At 62.5% G+C, this 14,065-nt stretch overlaps 1 protein-coding gene across 1 annotated transcript; it reads left to right on the top strand.

Annotated features, from left to right (window-relative positions):
• The first annotated feature begins 223 nt into the window (after nt 1-223).
• DNAJA4 (DnaJ heat shock protein family (Hsp40) member A4) lies at nt 224-13,775 on the top strand. Its single transcript, XM_046008330.1, has 8 exons — nt 224-470; nt 842-980; nt 5,870-6,050; nt 7,541-7,645; nt 8,623-8,850; nt 9,677-9,907; nt 11,965-12,065; nt 12,157-13,775. Exons 1-8 carry the CDS (start codon nt 391-393, stop codon nt 12,370-12,372), a joined length of 1,281 nt encoding a protein of 426 aa, XP_045864286.1. The 5' UTR covers nt 224-390; the 3' UTR covers nt 12,373-13,775.
• The last annotated feature ends 290 nt before the right edge of the window (nt 13,776-14,065 follow it).

Here is a 14,065-nt window from a genome sequence, read left to right as displayed (position 1 = left end):
CCACACGCGCCCCCTCACTGCTGACCTGTGGGGCACTGGGGGGAACCCCAGGGGTGCGCAGCGGGGAGGCCCTGGTCCCCAGGGAACCAGGGTCCCGCCACGGCCGCGGACCCCCGCCCACCCTCAGCCCCTCAAGGGCGCAGCCACGCGCGGCAGGCGTCGGCCGTGACCGCACAGAGGGCGGCCACACCCCGGGGCGCGGAGCGCAGGACGCAGCTCGCCCAGTCCAGTCCTCGGGGCAGGGTTTCCGCCCCCGCGACCCCTGGAGCGGCCGGTCCTCGGGCCAGGAGGACGCGGGGACCCACGGAAGGGCAAGGCGGCGGCCCCTGGACAGCGCACGGTCGTCGGAGGGCGGCACCCGCGCCGCAGCCCCCTTCCCCGCCCCCAGACATGGCCCGGGGCGGCGGCCAGAGCTGGAGTTCCGGGGAGTCTGACGGGCAGCCGGACGAGCGCGCGGCCGGGGAGACCCGGTGAGCCGCGGGGTCGCGTCAGGCCCCGCGTCAGGGGCGGGGGCGGGGACAGAGGGCGAGTCGGCCTCGGGGTCCGGGTCGGGGTCCGGGGTCGCGGGTCGGGGGTTCCGGTGCCCGCCGCGCCCCCGCCGCGCCGCCCGCACCTCCGCGAAGGTTCTGGGCCTTTGTGGCGTCACCGTCTCGTCGCGGAACCTTCCGCCGGCGCCGAATAAAACCCGCGGCGGAGGAGCCGGAGGCCGAGTGCGGCGGCCCCGGGCGGCGGGCGGCGGGAGCCCAGGGCGGCGGGCGCCGGAGCCGGAGCCGGAGCGGACGCGCGGGCGGGCGGCGGGAGGTCCGGGGGCGCTGACCCGCCTCGCCCCGCCCGCCCGCAGGGACAAGATGGTGAAGGAGACCCAGTACTATGACATCCTGGGGGTGAAGCCCAGCGCGTCCCCGGAGGAGATCAAGAAGGCCTACCGCAAGCTGGCGCTCCGGTTCCACCCGGACAAGAACCCGGATGAGGGCGAGAAGGTGCGGGGCGGCGGGGGTCGGGGCCGGGGGTCGGGGGCCTGGCGGCGGGGCTGGGGTCGCGGGGTTGGGGGCAGGCTGTGGGGCTTGGGAGACTCTGGCCCGGCAGTGGAGGGGCAGGGGTGGGGGAAGGGGGTGGGGGCACGGGTGGCCGGGCTGGGGTTGAGGAACTGGGGTGGGGGCAGGCGGCGGGGGTTGGGAGACTAAGGTCCCGCCTGCTGGGAGGGGGCTGGGGTCTGGGGACTGGGGTCGAGGGGCTGGGGTCCTGGGCTGGCCGCAGGGCTGTGGTTGGGGGACTGGGGCTGGACTCAGGTTCAGGACAGGCGGTGGGGGCCAGGGGGCTGGGGTGGGGGCAGGTGACAGGGTCGTGGATGTTGTGGGCGTTGGGGTGAGAGGGCAGATGGGGGGGTGGGGGTTGGGGCTGCAGCAAGCACTGGGAGCCCGAGCCCCCCACTCATCCGGTGCCACGGGGAGCCCACAGGCCACCCAGTGTGTCCAGCCCCCCGGGGGAGTGTGGTTGGCACAGCCTGGGAGAGCAGCCCTGTAGGAGGGGCGCCGGCAACCCCGGGGCACGGAGGCAGCGACACCAGAAGCTGTGCACTTGCCGGAGCCAGTGGCTGGAATGGTTTGTGTTTCTTCCCCGTCGGTGCACCAGCACCGGGAACCCATGGATCTGGCCTGTGTGCCTGTCTCCCACCTGGTCAAGGTCACGAGACGCTGAATAATCACATTTATTAAGCAGGGACAGGAAGATCTTTGCCCTAACACATCATTTTACAGGAATAGTCCAGGTTTTTTGTGACAAATGACCCAGAGTCGATCCTAGGGACCCACAACAGGCTGGAATGCTGTGCATAGTGGCGACCTGAATGAAATTCCCTGTTGGGGAACAGCCGCCTGCCCTGTCCCAGGAGGCCCGTTACCCACTGAGCAGGTGACTGGCAGGGCCGCCTGCTGGTTCTTGGGAAGGCTGCTTAGCTGTCCCCGTCCCTCCTTCCACGGTTTGCCGCTTTCTGAGAAAACTCTGAGTCTCAGATGGCGAGGGGGAGGCGGGTCTCCTGCGGTAGGGACAGCAGTGACCCCCAGGCGGCCGGTGAAGCGCTGATCAGGCGTCTAGAGGTTGGAGCCCCGGGTCGCCGCCCGTGTGTGCCGGCTCCCGTGCCGGCGGCTGGCGACGGTGCCGGGAGGTTATATTTAGCCTCATGTGCCGACTGCGGCTGTCACAAGTTTACCGTGCTTTCCGCAAGACCGTTTGCTGCTCGCTCGCATTCTCTCGTCTATATTTAGAGGTCACTGTGGCTGTTTGAGGGTCTGGCTTCGTCCGTGGTGTTGGGGAGTCACAGACGTCCCCGTGGCCTCACTGGAGCCTGTCAGGGAGAACCTCCCCTCGGGGAGCGGGCGGGGGGCAGCGGATCCAGGCTTCTTGGTGGACAGTTCGGAGGCTGGCTTCGGTCAGGGCTCGGAGCAGCGTCCAGGAGTGTGCTCAAGGCTGTGTGCCTGCCCTTGGAGCGAGTTTGCTCGAAAACTTTCACTTGACCTCCACGACGGTCCTGGGGCTGCTCCCTGTGCGTCCCTGTCTCAGTAGCCCGTCGTTTGCTCCACACTGGTACTCACTCAGAGCCGGGCACCAACCGGTATCCTGTGTGAGGCTTCTGCCGGCGGGCCTGGGGCGTGGAGGTCCTGTCCCTACCGCTCGGGAACCTTCAGTTCTGTGGTCCCAGCAGGCTTAGTCCTGCCCTGAGCCCCTGGCCCCGTCCTCCTCCTGCCCTGGTGATAACCCTTGTCTGATTCCTGCACCCCAGCCCTCCGCCGGCCCCCACACTCGCTCCCCGGCCTGCTGTCCCGTGCAGGGGCTGGAAGGCGGTCGGCCGGTGGAGGGAGTCAGCACACCCCGTGCAGACGCGGTCTGGGCCGGCAGTTGCCCTGGAAGCGGGGTTGGAGGTCAGAGGGGGTGAGGTGACAATTCATGGAAACTCTGCGACGTCAGGGTCCCTGGGGGGAGCTTCCTCACTCATTGACCAGATCCCTGTTTTTGTCCTGCTGTGTGCTGGGCCCTGCGGTGTAGACGTTGTCTTTCTCATGCAAGTCTGTGTGCGGGTCCCGTCCACCTTCTCTGTGTGCGAAGAACGGTAGAACCTTTGTTGTTCCTCCTGAGTTTGTCACTGTATTATTCATGTCTCTTCAAAAATAGATTAAGCTGGTCCTTTCACCCGGTGGGGAGGCAGTGAGCCAGCCGGGGGGGTGGAGGGGGTGGCCTTTGTTTTGTGTCCTGTTGTCCTGTGTTGCTAAGCACCGGGCAGCCGGGGCAGCCGCGCGCTGGCCACTGGCCCCTCCTGGGGTGTGTGTGGCCCGCTGTGGCGGCTTGACCGTGGGGCGCTCGGCCGGCGGCCAGGGGGCCCCCCCGGCGCAGGTCAGGGCTCTCACCTTCCACAGCTGGAGAGGAATTCGGGCTTTGGGCCAATTTCACTGTAGCTTTTCATTGGAATAATAGATTTTCAAGTTAAAAAATCACACAAGAGGGGCACCTGGGTGGCTCAGTGGGTTAAAGCTTCTGCCTTCAGCTCTGGTCATGGTCCCAGGATCCTGGGATCGAGCTCCGCATCGGACTCTGCTCAGCGGGGAGCCTGCTTCCCTCTCTCTCTGCCTGCGTCTCTGCCTGCTTGTGGTCTCTCTCCCTCTCTCTGTCAGATAAGTAGATAAATAAGTGAAATATTAAAAAGAAAATCAGAGCGTAGCCCCACGAGAAGCACGAGCACGTAGAGGAGAACCCACCACACACGGCCCCTGCCGCCGTTCCCGAGCCGCTGCGCACGCGGCCTCCCGCGGGGTGATGGTGGTTCGCTCGCCAGCTCACGTGCCAAACACGCCTCCGACTTGTGACGTCATCCGAGGTCCCGTTTTCCTAGCCGCGCGGTGATCTTGGTCCCGCGACATGGCCAGAGCCGGAGAGGTGAGCTGGTGAGAGCCCTGAGCTCCAGCTGAGGGGGTGGGACGACCGGAACGGGGGGCTGGAGCCACAGGGGTGTGGCGCGCCTGCTCGGGGTTGCCGGTGCCCACGCCTGCCGGAGACGCGGCCCGTTGTTAACTGCCCAAGGAACAGGGCATTGCTTCCGCTTCTTAGGTTGGTCCTTGGGTGACTCTCAGGTGTCGGGAGGACTTGGGGAGTGGTCCCTGTGGAAATTCTTGGGCAGCGTATTCCTCTGGTCCCTGACGTGTGGCCGGGCCAGAAGTTCGGGGCTCCTGCGCCCCACGCTGCAGTCTTCCTGCCGTGGAGGGGGTGGGGGCGAGGGAGGCCTGCTGCTTCGCAGAAACAGAAACAACGGAGCACAAGACGTGGCCGCCTTGAGCGCGAGCCTGACGTCCTCCAGGACTGGGTCTGTTAACTCAGCTGGTTAATTGTTAGCTCGTGCTTACTGTGGGTTAATTAGAGTGGGTCTCGCTCGGCGATCTGAGGAAACCCAGCTTCTCTGGTCACTTCCATGTTCCGTTGCTTCACGTTCTCTTGTCTGGCTATGGAGCCAGCCGTGCTGTAGGCTGCTGACAGGGACCCCGTCCGACAGACTGGAGACTCTGGAGGGCACCTACGTCCCGTACTCATTTCTGAACTCCTGATCTCAAGCCATTCATCAAACACGCAGACGTGCCTCTGGGTCCCGGGTCTGGCCGCGGACGTGGCTGAGCGTGTCCTGTGCTCTTGCGCTGGGGCGGGGGCTGTAGGCAGCGGCTGGCCGGGGGCCCTGGAGCGAGGCCTGGCTTGGACTCCAGGGCCACAGGCCGCCTCGAAGAGCTGGCGCGGCGGGCTGGGTGCCGGCTGGCTCTGGGTGCCGTGGGCTACGCCACGGCCGGCACGCGGGGGACAGCTGCAGGCCACTGAGGAGCTCCGGCGTGGCCCCGGTCGCAAGTGGTGGCCTCTGCGGCGTGGGCGTGCGCTGTGCTGAGGACAGCGCGGATATTTCATATGTTCTAATTTTATTTAAAAACATCCATGTCCCCCCCCCAACCCCTTTGATTAAAAACAAACAAACCCAGGTACCCAGAGAAGAGGAGCGCGGGGCAGTGAGCGCCGGCCCCTCCCGCCCCCCACGAACGAGCAGCGGCACCTCCCGGCCCTGATGCTCCACGCGGCTCCGGACGCACGGCCTGGGCGCGCAGGCCTCGCTGGAGAACTCGGGCCCTGAGGAAAGACGCGCCTTTCTGCAGTGGCTCGGGGGCCTCTTGTAGTCACAACCCCCACCCCCCCGCCCCGATCTGCGGTCACACGTGGCACTTGGTTCCCGGGTCTGTCTCACTGAATGTCTTCCAGTCTGGGTTTTCTGATACTCTGTTTACAGCCCGGTCCCTGTGACGCACTGGCGTCAGGAGGGCGGTGTCTTCGGGACTGGAGCCGAGGCTTTGCTGTCAGACGAGGGGTGGTGGGGGCACGGTTTTGGAGCCGGCCGTGCCTGAGATGGGGGGCTGGGCCGGGCCCGGAGGACGGGTTCACACGGTGTCTGTAGCACACGCCGTCAGGTGCCCCCGACGCGTCTGCCACTGAGTCCTTGTGCGGATGAACTAGCGCACAGGGGGCTGGGGAGGCCGGCGGCCGCAGCCGGGAGCCAGGCCCTTGCTGGGCGCCAGGTTACGCCCCGGCCTGACCTCACTGTCTTTGGCTTCAAGCCGGGTGCAGGCGAGGCCGGGAGGAGCGTCTGGTCCCCGCAGGCCCCGTGACTCCCCGCTCCTGAGCAGCCGGTTCCGGGGCGAGTGTGGCCTGCTGGGGAGCGTGACTGTGTGCAGAACACTCCGTCAGCACCTCAGCATAGAGCATGACCGTGTGCAGAACACTCCGTCAGCGCCTCAGCGTTGTGGTCTGCCTAATGACTCATACCTCCTCTCTGTCTCTCTCTGCTTTAAAGTTCAAGCTCATATCCCAGGCTTATGAAGTGCTTTCAGACCCAAAGAAGAGAGACATCTATGACCAGGGCGGCGAGCAGGCCATCAAGGAAGGAGGCTCGGGCAGCCCCAGCTTCTCTTCGCCCATGGACATCTTCGACATGTTCTTCGGGGGCGGGGGACGGATGGCTCGAGAGAGGAGAGGTGAGTGCCTTTTAAAGACATAACAGTTTCACAGTTTTTAGATGCTACCGGTCATGGGAATCAGGGCACATCATGCTCTAAAAGGCATCATTAGCCGTCAATAGCTCCCCCTACCCCCCAGCGTTCAGACTACCCCGAGCCTCTTGGCACCTGGACACATGCCTGACACCTGCGGACCCTGCCCGACAGGGAGTCCACGGGTGTGAGTGGGGAGGGGAAGGACGTTCCTTTTGCTGTCTGCGTCTCGCTCATGGGGGTCAGGCCGTGGGGTGTCCTACAGGACATCACAGCACCGCCTGTCCCTGCCCCCCAATCCGGTCCGTGAGCTCTATTTCCGGCCGATGCTTTGTGGGCTGTCTCATTTTCTCAGGCTGCTCGGACCACCCCATCCCTGCAGGTGCGCAGGGGTGAACGGGTCGGTAAGAGCCTGCCCGCCTCGCGCTCTGCTGTGCGTCGTGGTTCACGGCTTCATCCCCAGGAGAACGAGGGCCCCTGGCTGCTGCGCTGTGGGCTGTGCTTTTCTACCTCTTCCCTCCTGCCAGGCCACGCGCTGCCACCGCTGGCTGTTAGCCATGGTCCCCAGCTGTCCCTTTCCCTGTCCAGTGGATTGTGGATACTCTGCTTTGAGTCCCGACAGCCTAGCTTACTGAGATCCTGGGTAAAACGAGGAATAAGCTCTGCCCGGGGTTTACGAAGGGCTGTTTGCCGCAGCAAGAGGCCTGGAGGATAAGGCGGTATCTGTTTCACGTTACAGTCGACTTTGAGCTTGAGAAGCTTGGCCACCCGCTCTTGAACACAGGGTGCTGAGAGTCCCCAGTCTGTTGGGAAGAGCCCTGGCGCCATGTCGGGGCTGCTGGTTCGTGTACTTGATGCTGGACACGATGGAAAGTGCGGGCCCCTACTGCCCGGGGCTCTCCCTGTCTCGTGAATAGCTCCTGTGTCCGTGTTGCCGGCCAGCGAACAGGGACAGTGCGTCTCCACGACCGAGGGAGCTCCGAGGGAGCCCCTGGGAGCCGTGGGCCGTCCGACCCTGGCCTGGCCGTGGGCGGAGAGACTCCCACCCTAAAGACGCGGGGCGCACGGATAAGAGTTCAGCAGAGGAGAGTTCCCATTTGGCCACAGATCACAGAAGGGCTCAAAAAGGAAAGAGCAGACGGCTCGGGGAGGAGTTTCAGTTAAAGGGGTGCAGACCGCCCTCCTTGGGGAGGGGAGGAAGGGCTCCTTCCGTGGGGCACTGGCCTCAGGTTTGCTTTTAGAAAATAAAGATGGAAGGTCTTTTGGTCGATGTCTATAAACGATTGAGGGATTGGCTCTTAGCTACAAAGGGTGTTCGTTCTTGTGGCTGGCCCGGGTGGGGGTGGGGCGTGTGGCCGATGCACCCTGTCCCGCGGGAGGGGAGTGAGCGCCCCGCCCGGCTCCAAAGCGGGGGCTCGTGGCGGCTGCATCTCATGCCGCGTTACTCATTGCTCTGTTCCCGCTCTCCCCCTAAGGCAAGAACGTTGTCCATCAGCTGTCTGTAAGTCTCGAAGATTTGTATAATGGAGTCACAAAGAAGCTGGCCCTCCAGAAAAACGTAATTTGTGAGAAATGTGAAGGTAAACGGGAATGTTTGAATGAGTCCCGTGGTTGTGATCCCTTAGATCTGGAGACAGTTCTGATTGTTCCATAATTTGGAGAAAAATCGGGTTTTTTTGGCTTTTCAAAGATAAGGGTCCAACAGACTGCAAATGGGGGGCCTGAGAGCCGGGTCTGTTTCACTGTGCTGTGTATGTTCTTTATGCGGACTGACATGTGTTTAACACGCAGATCAGTATTTTAAACCTGTAAAAGTGCACAGGGCTCACCCCACCTTGGGGTCAGCAAACCAGACCTGTCCTGTGACAGGGCTGGGCAGGAAGTGCTTCAGGTCCCCGGCAGCGTGGGCAGAAACGGGTAGAGCAGCCTGTGACCCAGGGACGCTGGCTGTGGTTTACAGCCTCTTGACTCTCATGTAAATTTAACGAACACGTTTTTTAAAAACTAGGATTTAAAAAAAAATTTATTTATCAGACAGACAGAGATCACAAGTAGGCAGAGAGGCAGAGAGAGAGACAGGGAGGCAGGCTCTCCGCTGAGCAGAGAGCCCGATGCGGGACTTGATCCCAGGACCCTGAGATCATGACCTGAGCCGAAGGCAGCGGCTTAATCCACTGAGCCACCCAGGCGCCCCCAAAACTAGGATTTTTAAAGAAAAATCGTATTGGGGACCTCAGATGCACATGGTCTTGAGTTGGCCGAGTGGGGCTGCTGCCCTCGTCTCTCAGCCCAGCCCCCTTGGCCGCCTGGAGGCCCAGCTGGTGAAGCTCACGTAACGAATGTGGCCGGCATGGCCGAAGCCGCGGATACTCAGTCACGTGTTAACGTCTGGATGTTCCTTGCTGGGTTAGAATCCTCCAGACTGTAGACTGCCAACCCAGACTGCAGACAGAGTTCCAACCCCAGTGTCCCGTGGAGGGGCTGCTGACCGCCCTTGCTGGTGGGGGGACGGGCTGCGTGTGGAGGAGCCCGGCTCTCAGTCCCGCGTCCCCCGCAGGCGTCGGCGGGAAGAAGGGATCTGTGGAGAAGTGCCCCCTGTGCAAGGGCCGCGGCATGCAGATCCACATCCAGCAGATCGGGCCGGGCATGGTGCAGCAGATCCAGACCGTGTGCATCGAATGCAAGGGCCAGGGCGAGCGCATCAGCCCCAAGGACCGCTGCGACAACTGCAGCGGCTCCAAGGTGATCCGCGAGAAGAAGATTATCGAGGTGCACGTGGAGAGAGGTGAGGCCGCACAGCTAGGTGCTCCCCCCGCTCGGTGTGCTGCTGGCGGCTGACCGTGGGGCACACGGGTCAGGCGTCTGGGACCTGGAGCGCAGCGCCGCAGACGCTGGTCCCCCTGCCCCGCCCTCCCGGCTTCGCTGCCGTGCCGGTCACCAGCCGCGGTCTGTATGCTGCAGTTGGCTTCCTCCAGGTCAAAACCAACCCCTTTTGAAGGTTTTCCAGTGCTCTGGAAGGTGCTTGACCTTGAGTTTGATTAACTACCCTCCCCCTTCTCAAACCATTCCCTTGGAATCATTCTTGACCGCCTTGGCCGCTTGCCGGCCAGAGGGCTCCTTCCTGCACCTGGTCGCCTCACTGCCCAGATGCTCCCAGGTACGCCCCCCCCCCCCCCCCCGCCCGCCATCTCCGTGCTGCCTGACACCGTCATTGTAAGGCCTTTCTCATGGTTAGCTATTCTCCAGGTATTTCTACATTATTCTGTAAGTTCCTAAATCCGATGAATATGAACTAATGAGAGACGAGACCAAACTGTACAAATTAAGACCAGGAGGGCGTTTTTCCAGGACCTCGGCTGAAGCATGTGACTGTGCGTGCCCCCAGAGCCAGGCCCCGGGGTGCAGCAGGAAGTGGATGGTGACCCGGGTGCGCAGTGGTGGGTGTGTGGGGGGAGGCGTGGCGATCCCAGCCACTGCTGTGGTGCTCGTGCCCAGGAGCTCAGGAGGTCTGATGAGTCAAAGTCCCCAAAGGGCCGTTTGCCATCTTCAGAGCTTTGTAGGGCGTACGGTTTTTAAGAGAAATGCTAATCAGAAAGGATGATGTCTCACAGGTATGAAAGATGGGCAAAAGATTCTGTTTCATGGAGAAGGAGACCAGGAGCCTGAGCTGGAGCCTGGCGATGTCATAATTGTGCTTGATCAGAAGGATCATAGTGTCTTTCAGAGGCGCGGCCACGACTTGATCATGAAAATGAAAATTCAGCTTTCTGAAGCCCTCTGTGGCTTCAAGAAGACACTAAAAACGCTGGATGATCGCATCCTCATGATCACGTCCAAGTCGGGTAAGGTTTCAGAGGCGCGTCTCTGGGTGCTGGGCCGGGTGGATGCGCCTGGGACACTGCCGGCCGTAGCCCCGCTTCATCCCTGACCTTAGCACCACGTCCTTTGCTCTCAAGTTCAGGGTCACTGCTAATAACTGGAGAATTTTATGAGCTCTTTAAATATGCTCCTAGAAAGTATTCCAAGTCAGGGGGAGGGCCCCCAGCAGGAATCTTGGGGCCAAGCCCCATACCTCAAGCTTTATAAACTTAGTGCGGGAAGCAGATGGCGGCGGTGTGTCCTGCGCGCGCCCCTCCAGCTTCTGTGCTGTGGGCACATGGGAGACACCGTCAGGTTCAGTTTTCCTGAGAAGACCTTGCCCGTCAGCTTGGCCTCGGCTGCTCACACGCACAGGCCAGGGGGCAGCATCGAGGACTGCCAGTGTCCTCCAGGGCCCGTGCGCCCAGCACACACGAAGCTGCCTCTGGCACCATGGAGGCTGCTCGTCTGTGTCAGAGTGCATCTGGGCAGGGGCGGGTGCTGGCTGACACTGGCCATGAGTGATGCTGCTCTGGTCCCCTCACCACGCCCACGTCCTCCCCGCCAGGGTCAAGGAGTAGCTTGCAGCGGGCCTCTGTTAGGTGGGTCGTGACCTGCCTGTCGCTGGGCGGCGGTGGCCGGTACAGGGTGGGTAGACCCTAGAGGGGCCCGGCCTCCGTGTGCTTCCTTCCTTCCCATGGCCTCGTTCTGTTTTTCTGCTGCTTCTCATGGCACTGTTTTCTCCTTTTCTGGACGTAAAAGGATATGAATTCTACACCCAAGCCTCGATCAGAGTTTTTTCTTTTTTAAAAAAGCTTTTTATTTGGAAACGTCAAACTCACAGAAAGCTGTAGAAATAAACACTACCAAGGTCATCCCCTCCTGTCGACACTTAAGCCCATTTGGGCACCATGCTGTAAAGCAATGCCCATGTGAAGCTGCAAGCGCGACCCCTCCCAGGTCCCTAGTTCCTTCCTGCTTGAGGGGAGAAGGTCGCAAGCAGGTGTGGGTTCAGGGTCTGCTCGCGTGGCCCCAGGCCTGACTGGCACCGAGGGCGCGAGCAGGCCAGCGTTCGTAGGGAGTCGTGGGAAGCCTCGTGGTCACGGGGCTCCCGGTGTCCCACTGCGCATGGGCAGTACCCTACTGGTGACCTGGGGCACAGGGGAGACCCTATTCCTAGCGTGGTGACAGGAGGGGCTGGGGCTCAGGAGAACCTTCTGCAGGAGACTTCTCGTCTGTCTTGCTCACTGACGCTGCTCCGTGTCCTGTCCGCCCGCACCATCTTGTAGCTGGGCCTTATTTCTCGTCCCTTAGCTGCTGCTGTCTCCTCTTTCTGCTGGCAAGGCACAGAGACTCCGGATGGGTGGGGAAGGAGCCTTCCGCTGGTGGCTTCTTGGCCCCGTCAGTCAGAGGCAGGAGCGTGAGGGGTAGGAACGGAGACAGAACTTTCCAGCACACAGGACTGCCGAAGGCCCTATGGCTAAAGGCCCCGTGCCCCTGCACGCCCCCAGAGAGGGTCCTCGGTGCCTTCCCCTTGCCAAGTCCACGGGCAGGCTGCCCGGCATCAGTGTTTGGCAGCCCCTCCCCCCTCCTCTGCAGGTTCACTCCCTTCTCTCTGTCGTCACTGCCGGGCTGAACAGCTTATCTCTAGGGAGGCTCTTGGGCCCTTTCTTTCTCTGCCAGTGTCCTCCAGGGCCCGTGCACCCAGCACACGCGAAGCTGCCTCTGGCACCATGGAGGCTGCTCGTCTATGTCAGAGTGCATCTGGGCAGGGGCGGGTGCTGGCGATGGGAGATGGGATTTTTAGATGTGCAGCTCTGCAGTTCTGGGGCCAAACCCTGTGACGCCTTTTGAAAGCTGTCGCGGCAGACCCCAGTGTGGGCTGGACCGCCTCCAGCCCCGACCCCCAGGTTCTGGTTCCTGGTTCGCTTTTCACTCTCGTTCACCTGGCGCTGGAGGGGCCGGGCGCCACCGCCGTGTGTCCCCACCCCCAGCCCGGGCAGGGTCTTTCCGCTCCACGACTGCGCCTTCTCTGCGGCAGGCGAGGTGATCCGGCACGGGGACCTGAGGTGTGTGCGCAACGAAGGGATGCCCGTCTACAAAGCAGCCCTGGAGAAGGGGACTCTGATCATCCAGTTCCTCGTAAGTTCCTGAGTGTGGCCGCCGCGGGCGGGGTCTGGGCGTGCCTCCCCGCCGGCCCGCCGCCACCACCGCTCGCTCCTCGCTCCCGCAGGTCGTCTTTCCCGAGAAACACTGGCTGCCTCAGGACAAGCTCCCGCAGCTGGAGGCCCTGCTGCCCCCGCGGCAGAAGGTGAGGGTCACGGACGACATGGACCAGGTGGAGCTGAAGGAGTTCAGCCCGGGCGAGCAGAACTGGCGGCAGCAGCGGGAGGCCTACGAGGAGGACGACGACGGGCCGCGGGCCGGGGTGCAGTGCCAGACGGCGTGAGCGGCCGCGCGGCGGGGCGAGCGCCCGAGTGTAACGTTGGCACAATGAAAATGGCATCGCCTAACGGCCTCGTGTCTGGGGTGTCCTGTGTATGTGTTCAGATATGTTCAGCCTTCTCGGGTGCTGAGTGTCTTCTTGGTTTTTCTTTTGTTTTTCCTTTGGTTGTCACTTAAGTTATAGCTTACTTTATATTTAAATGTTTCAAGTGTGAATCACTTCCGGTCTGCACATGGAATCTGTCTGTTTACGTTTCCAGGACACTTCTGAGGTGCCAGTGACGGTACTCACACTTGGTCCTGGGGGCTCTGCCGTGTCCTGTCCTGTCTGCCAGGGCACCCCCCTGCAGGGCCCTGGGCAGCGCCCCAGGCGCCGCTTCCCTGCCCTGCCTCCAGGGCTGTGGAGTCTAGATTCTAGACGATCCTTCTCCAGAACAGAAACATGTCTGTGCCCTGCACTTGGCACTGGGGCCTGGTTCACAGGGCCAGGGCTGCAGTGGGAGTGCGATCATCTCTCTCAGAAATGTCTGGAAGCTTCCTGGTCTTGTGAGGACACACCAGGCTGACATAACTGTTTGCTGGGGCCCTGCACCTTGTTTGTGGTCGCGACAACTTCCTACCGGCAGCCTTTGCAACGCGCCCCCACCCCAGTGCTTACCGAGAAGAGAAGGACGGATGCCCCCACACACCCTGCGGCCTCGGCAGTGGCCACGGGAGCAGCAGCCCGGGCTGGGAAGGCAAAGACGTCCGTCGGCACCCCCTCCCAGAGGTCGTTCCTCTGGCTGCGCGGCCGCGGGACATGGCTTCCTGCGCGGGCCGGGCCCGGCTGTGCATGGTGGCGCGGGCCGCCTGCCTCGATACACAGTCCTCTCTGCCTCACTCCCGGCAGGCGGCCTCAGCTCATGCGGAGTTGCGGCAGCCCCAGCCATCACCGGTCCCTTCCCTCCCGTGGCCGTTGGGGGCAGAAAATGCTTTAGATGTGGCTGGGTGAGGGCGGAAGCCGCTCGCTCACCAGACCGCCTGCCCTTGGTTCTGGAGAAGCAGCATCTGATGCCCGGGGCCGCCGCAGGGGGCTGGAGGGGTCTACCCGGCCCACGTAGTTGGGCTGAGCTGGCTCGTGTCGGGGGGACCAGGCTGCAGCGGGACCAGGCGGTGGGCGCCACTTGCTCAGAACGGTCCCTGCTCCGACCATCGATCAGGACAGACCTAAAAGCTACTCTTCCAACAATCTCGTGTGAAAACCCATCCACAAATGACCGCAACTCCCTGGTCTTCCCCACTGCACGACGGCTGGGGGGTGGAACTCCCGATCCCTGGTCGTGGGGACGGGATCTGGAGCGTGTTGCCTAAAACTCACTCCCCCTGTACACCATCTCTGCAAAATTAAACCTGAGCTGGGATGAGAGACAAGCGGCTCTGGCTGTTCACGTTTCTGGGAGCTCCCCCACGGGTGTACGGGCCAGCCTGCCTCACCCCAGCGGACGGGAGCTCGGACCCGAGGTGGGGCGAGTGCCGAGGCTGGGCGGGGGAAGCGTCCATGGCTGTGCTTACAGGAGGGCTGCCAGGGCCAAGGGGCAGGAGAGGAGCATGGGCTTCATCCTGAGGGTGATGGGCCTGGGGGACAAGCACGTGATCTCACAGGCATATAAAGTCATTAATAAAAAGCAATTATCTTCAGAGTGAGCCATTTTCACACA

Source organism: Meles meles, chromosome 6, assembly GCF_922984935.1.
Source record: "Meles meles chromosome 6, mMelMel3.1 paternal haplotype, whole genome shotgun sequence".
NCBI lineage: Eukaryota > Metazoa > Chordata > Mammalia > Carnivora > Mustelidae > Meles > Meles meles.
This window is presented reverse-complemented; position numbering and strand designations above follow the sequence as displayed.

Coding starts and splice junctions, on each gene's coding strand:
- DNAJA4 (XM_046008330.1), top strand. CDS start 391: ATGGCCCGGGGCGGCGGCCAGAGCTGGAGTTCCGGGGAGTCTGACGGG. Junction 471..841: donor CGCGCGGCCGGGGAGACCCG/GTGAGCCGCGGG, acceptor GCCCGCCCGCAG/GGACAAGATGGTGAAGGAGA. Junction 9,908..11,964: donor CATGATCACGTCCAAGTCGG/GTAAGGTTTCAG, acceptor TCTCTGCGGCAG/GCGAGGTGATCCGGCACGGG.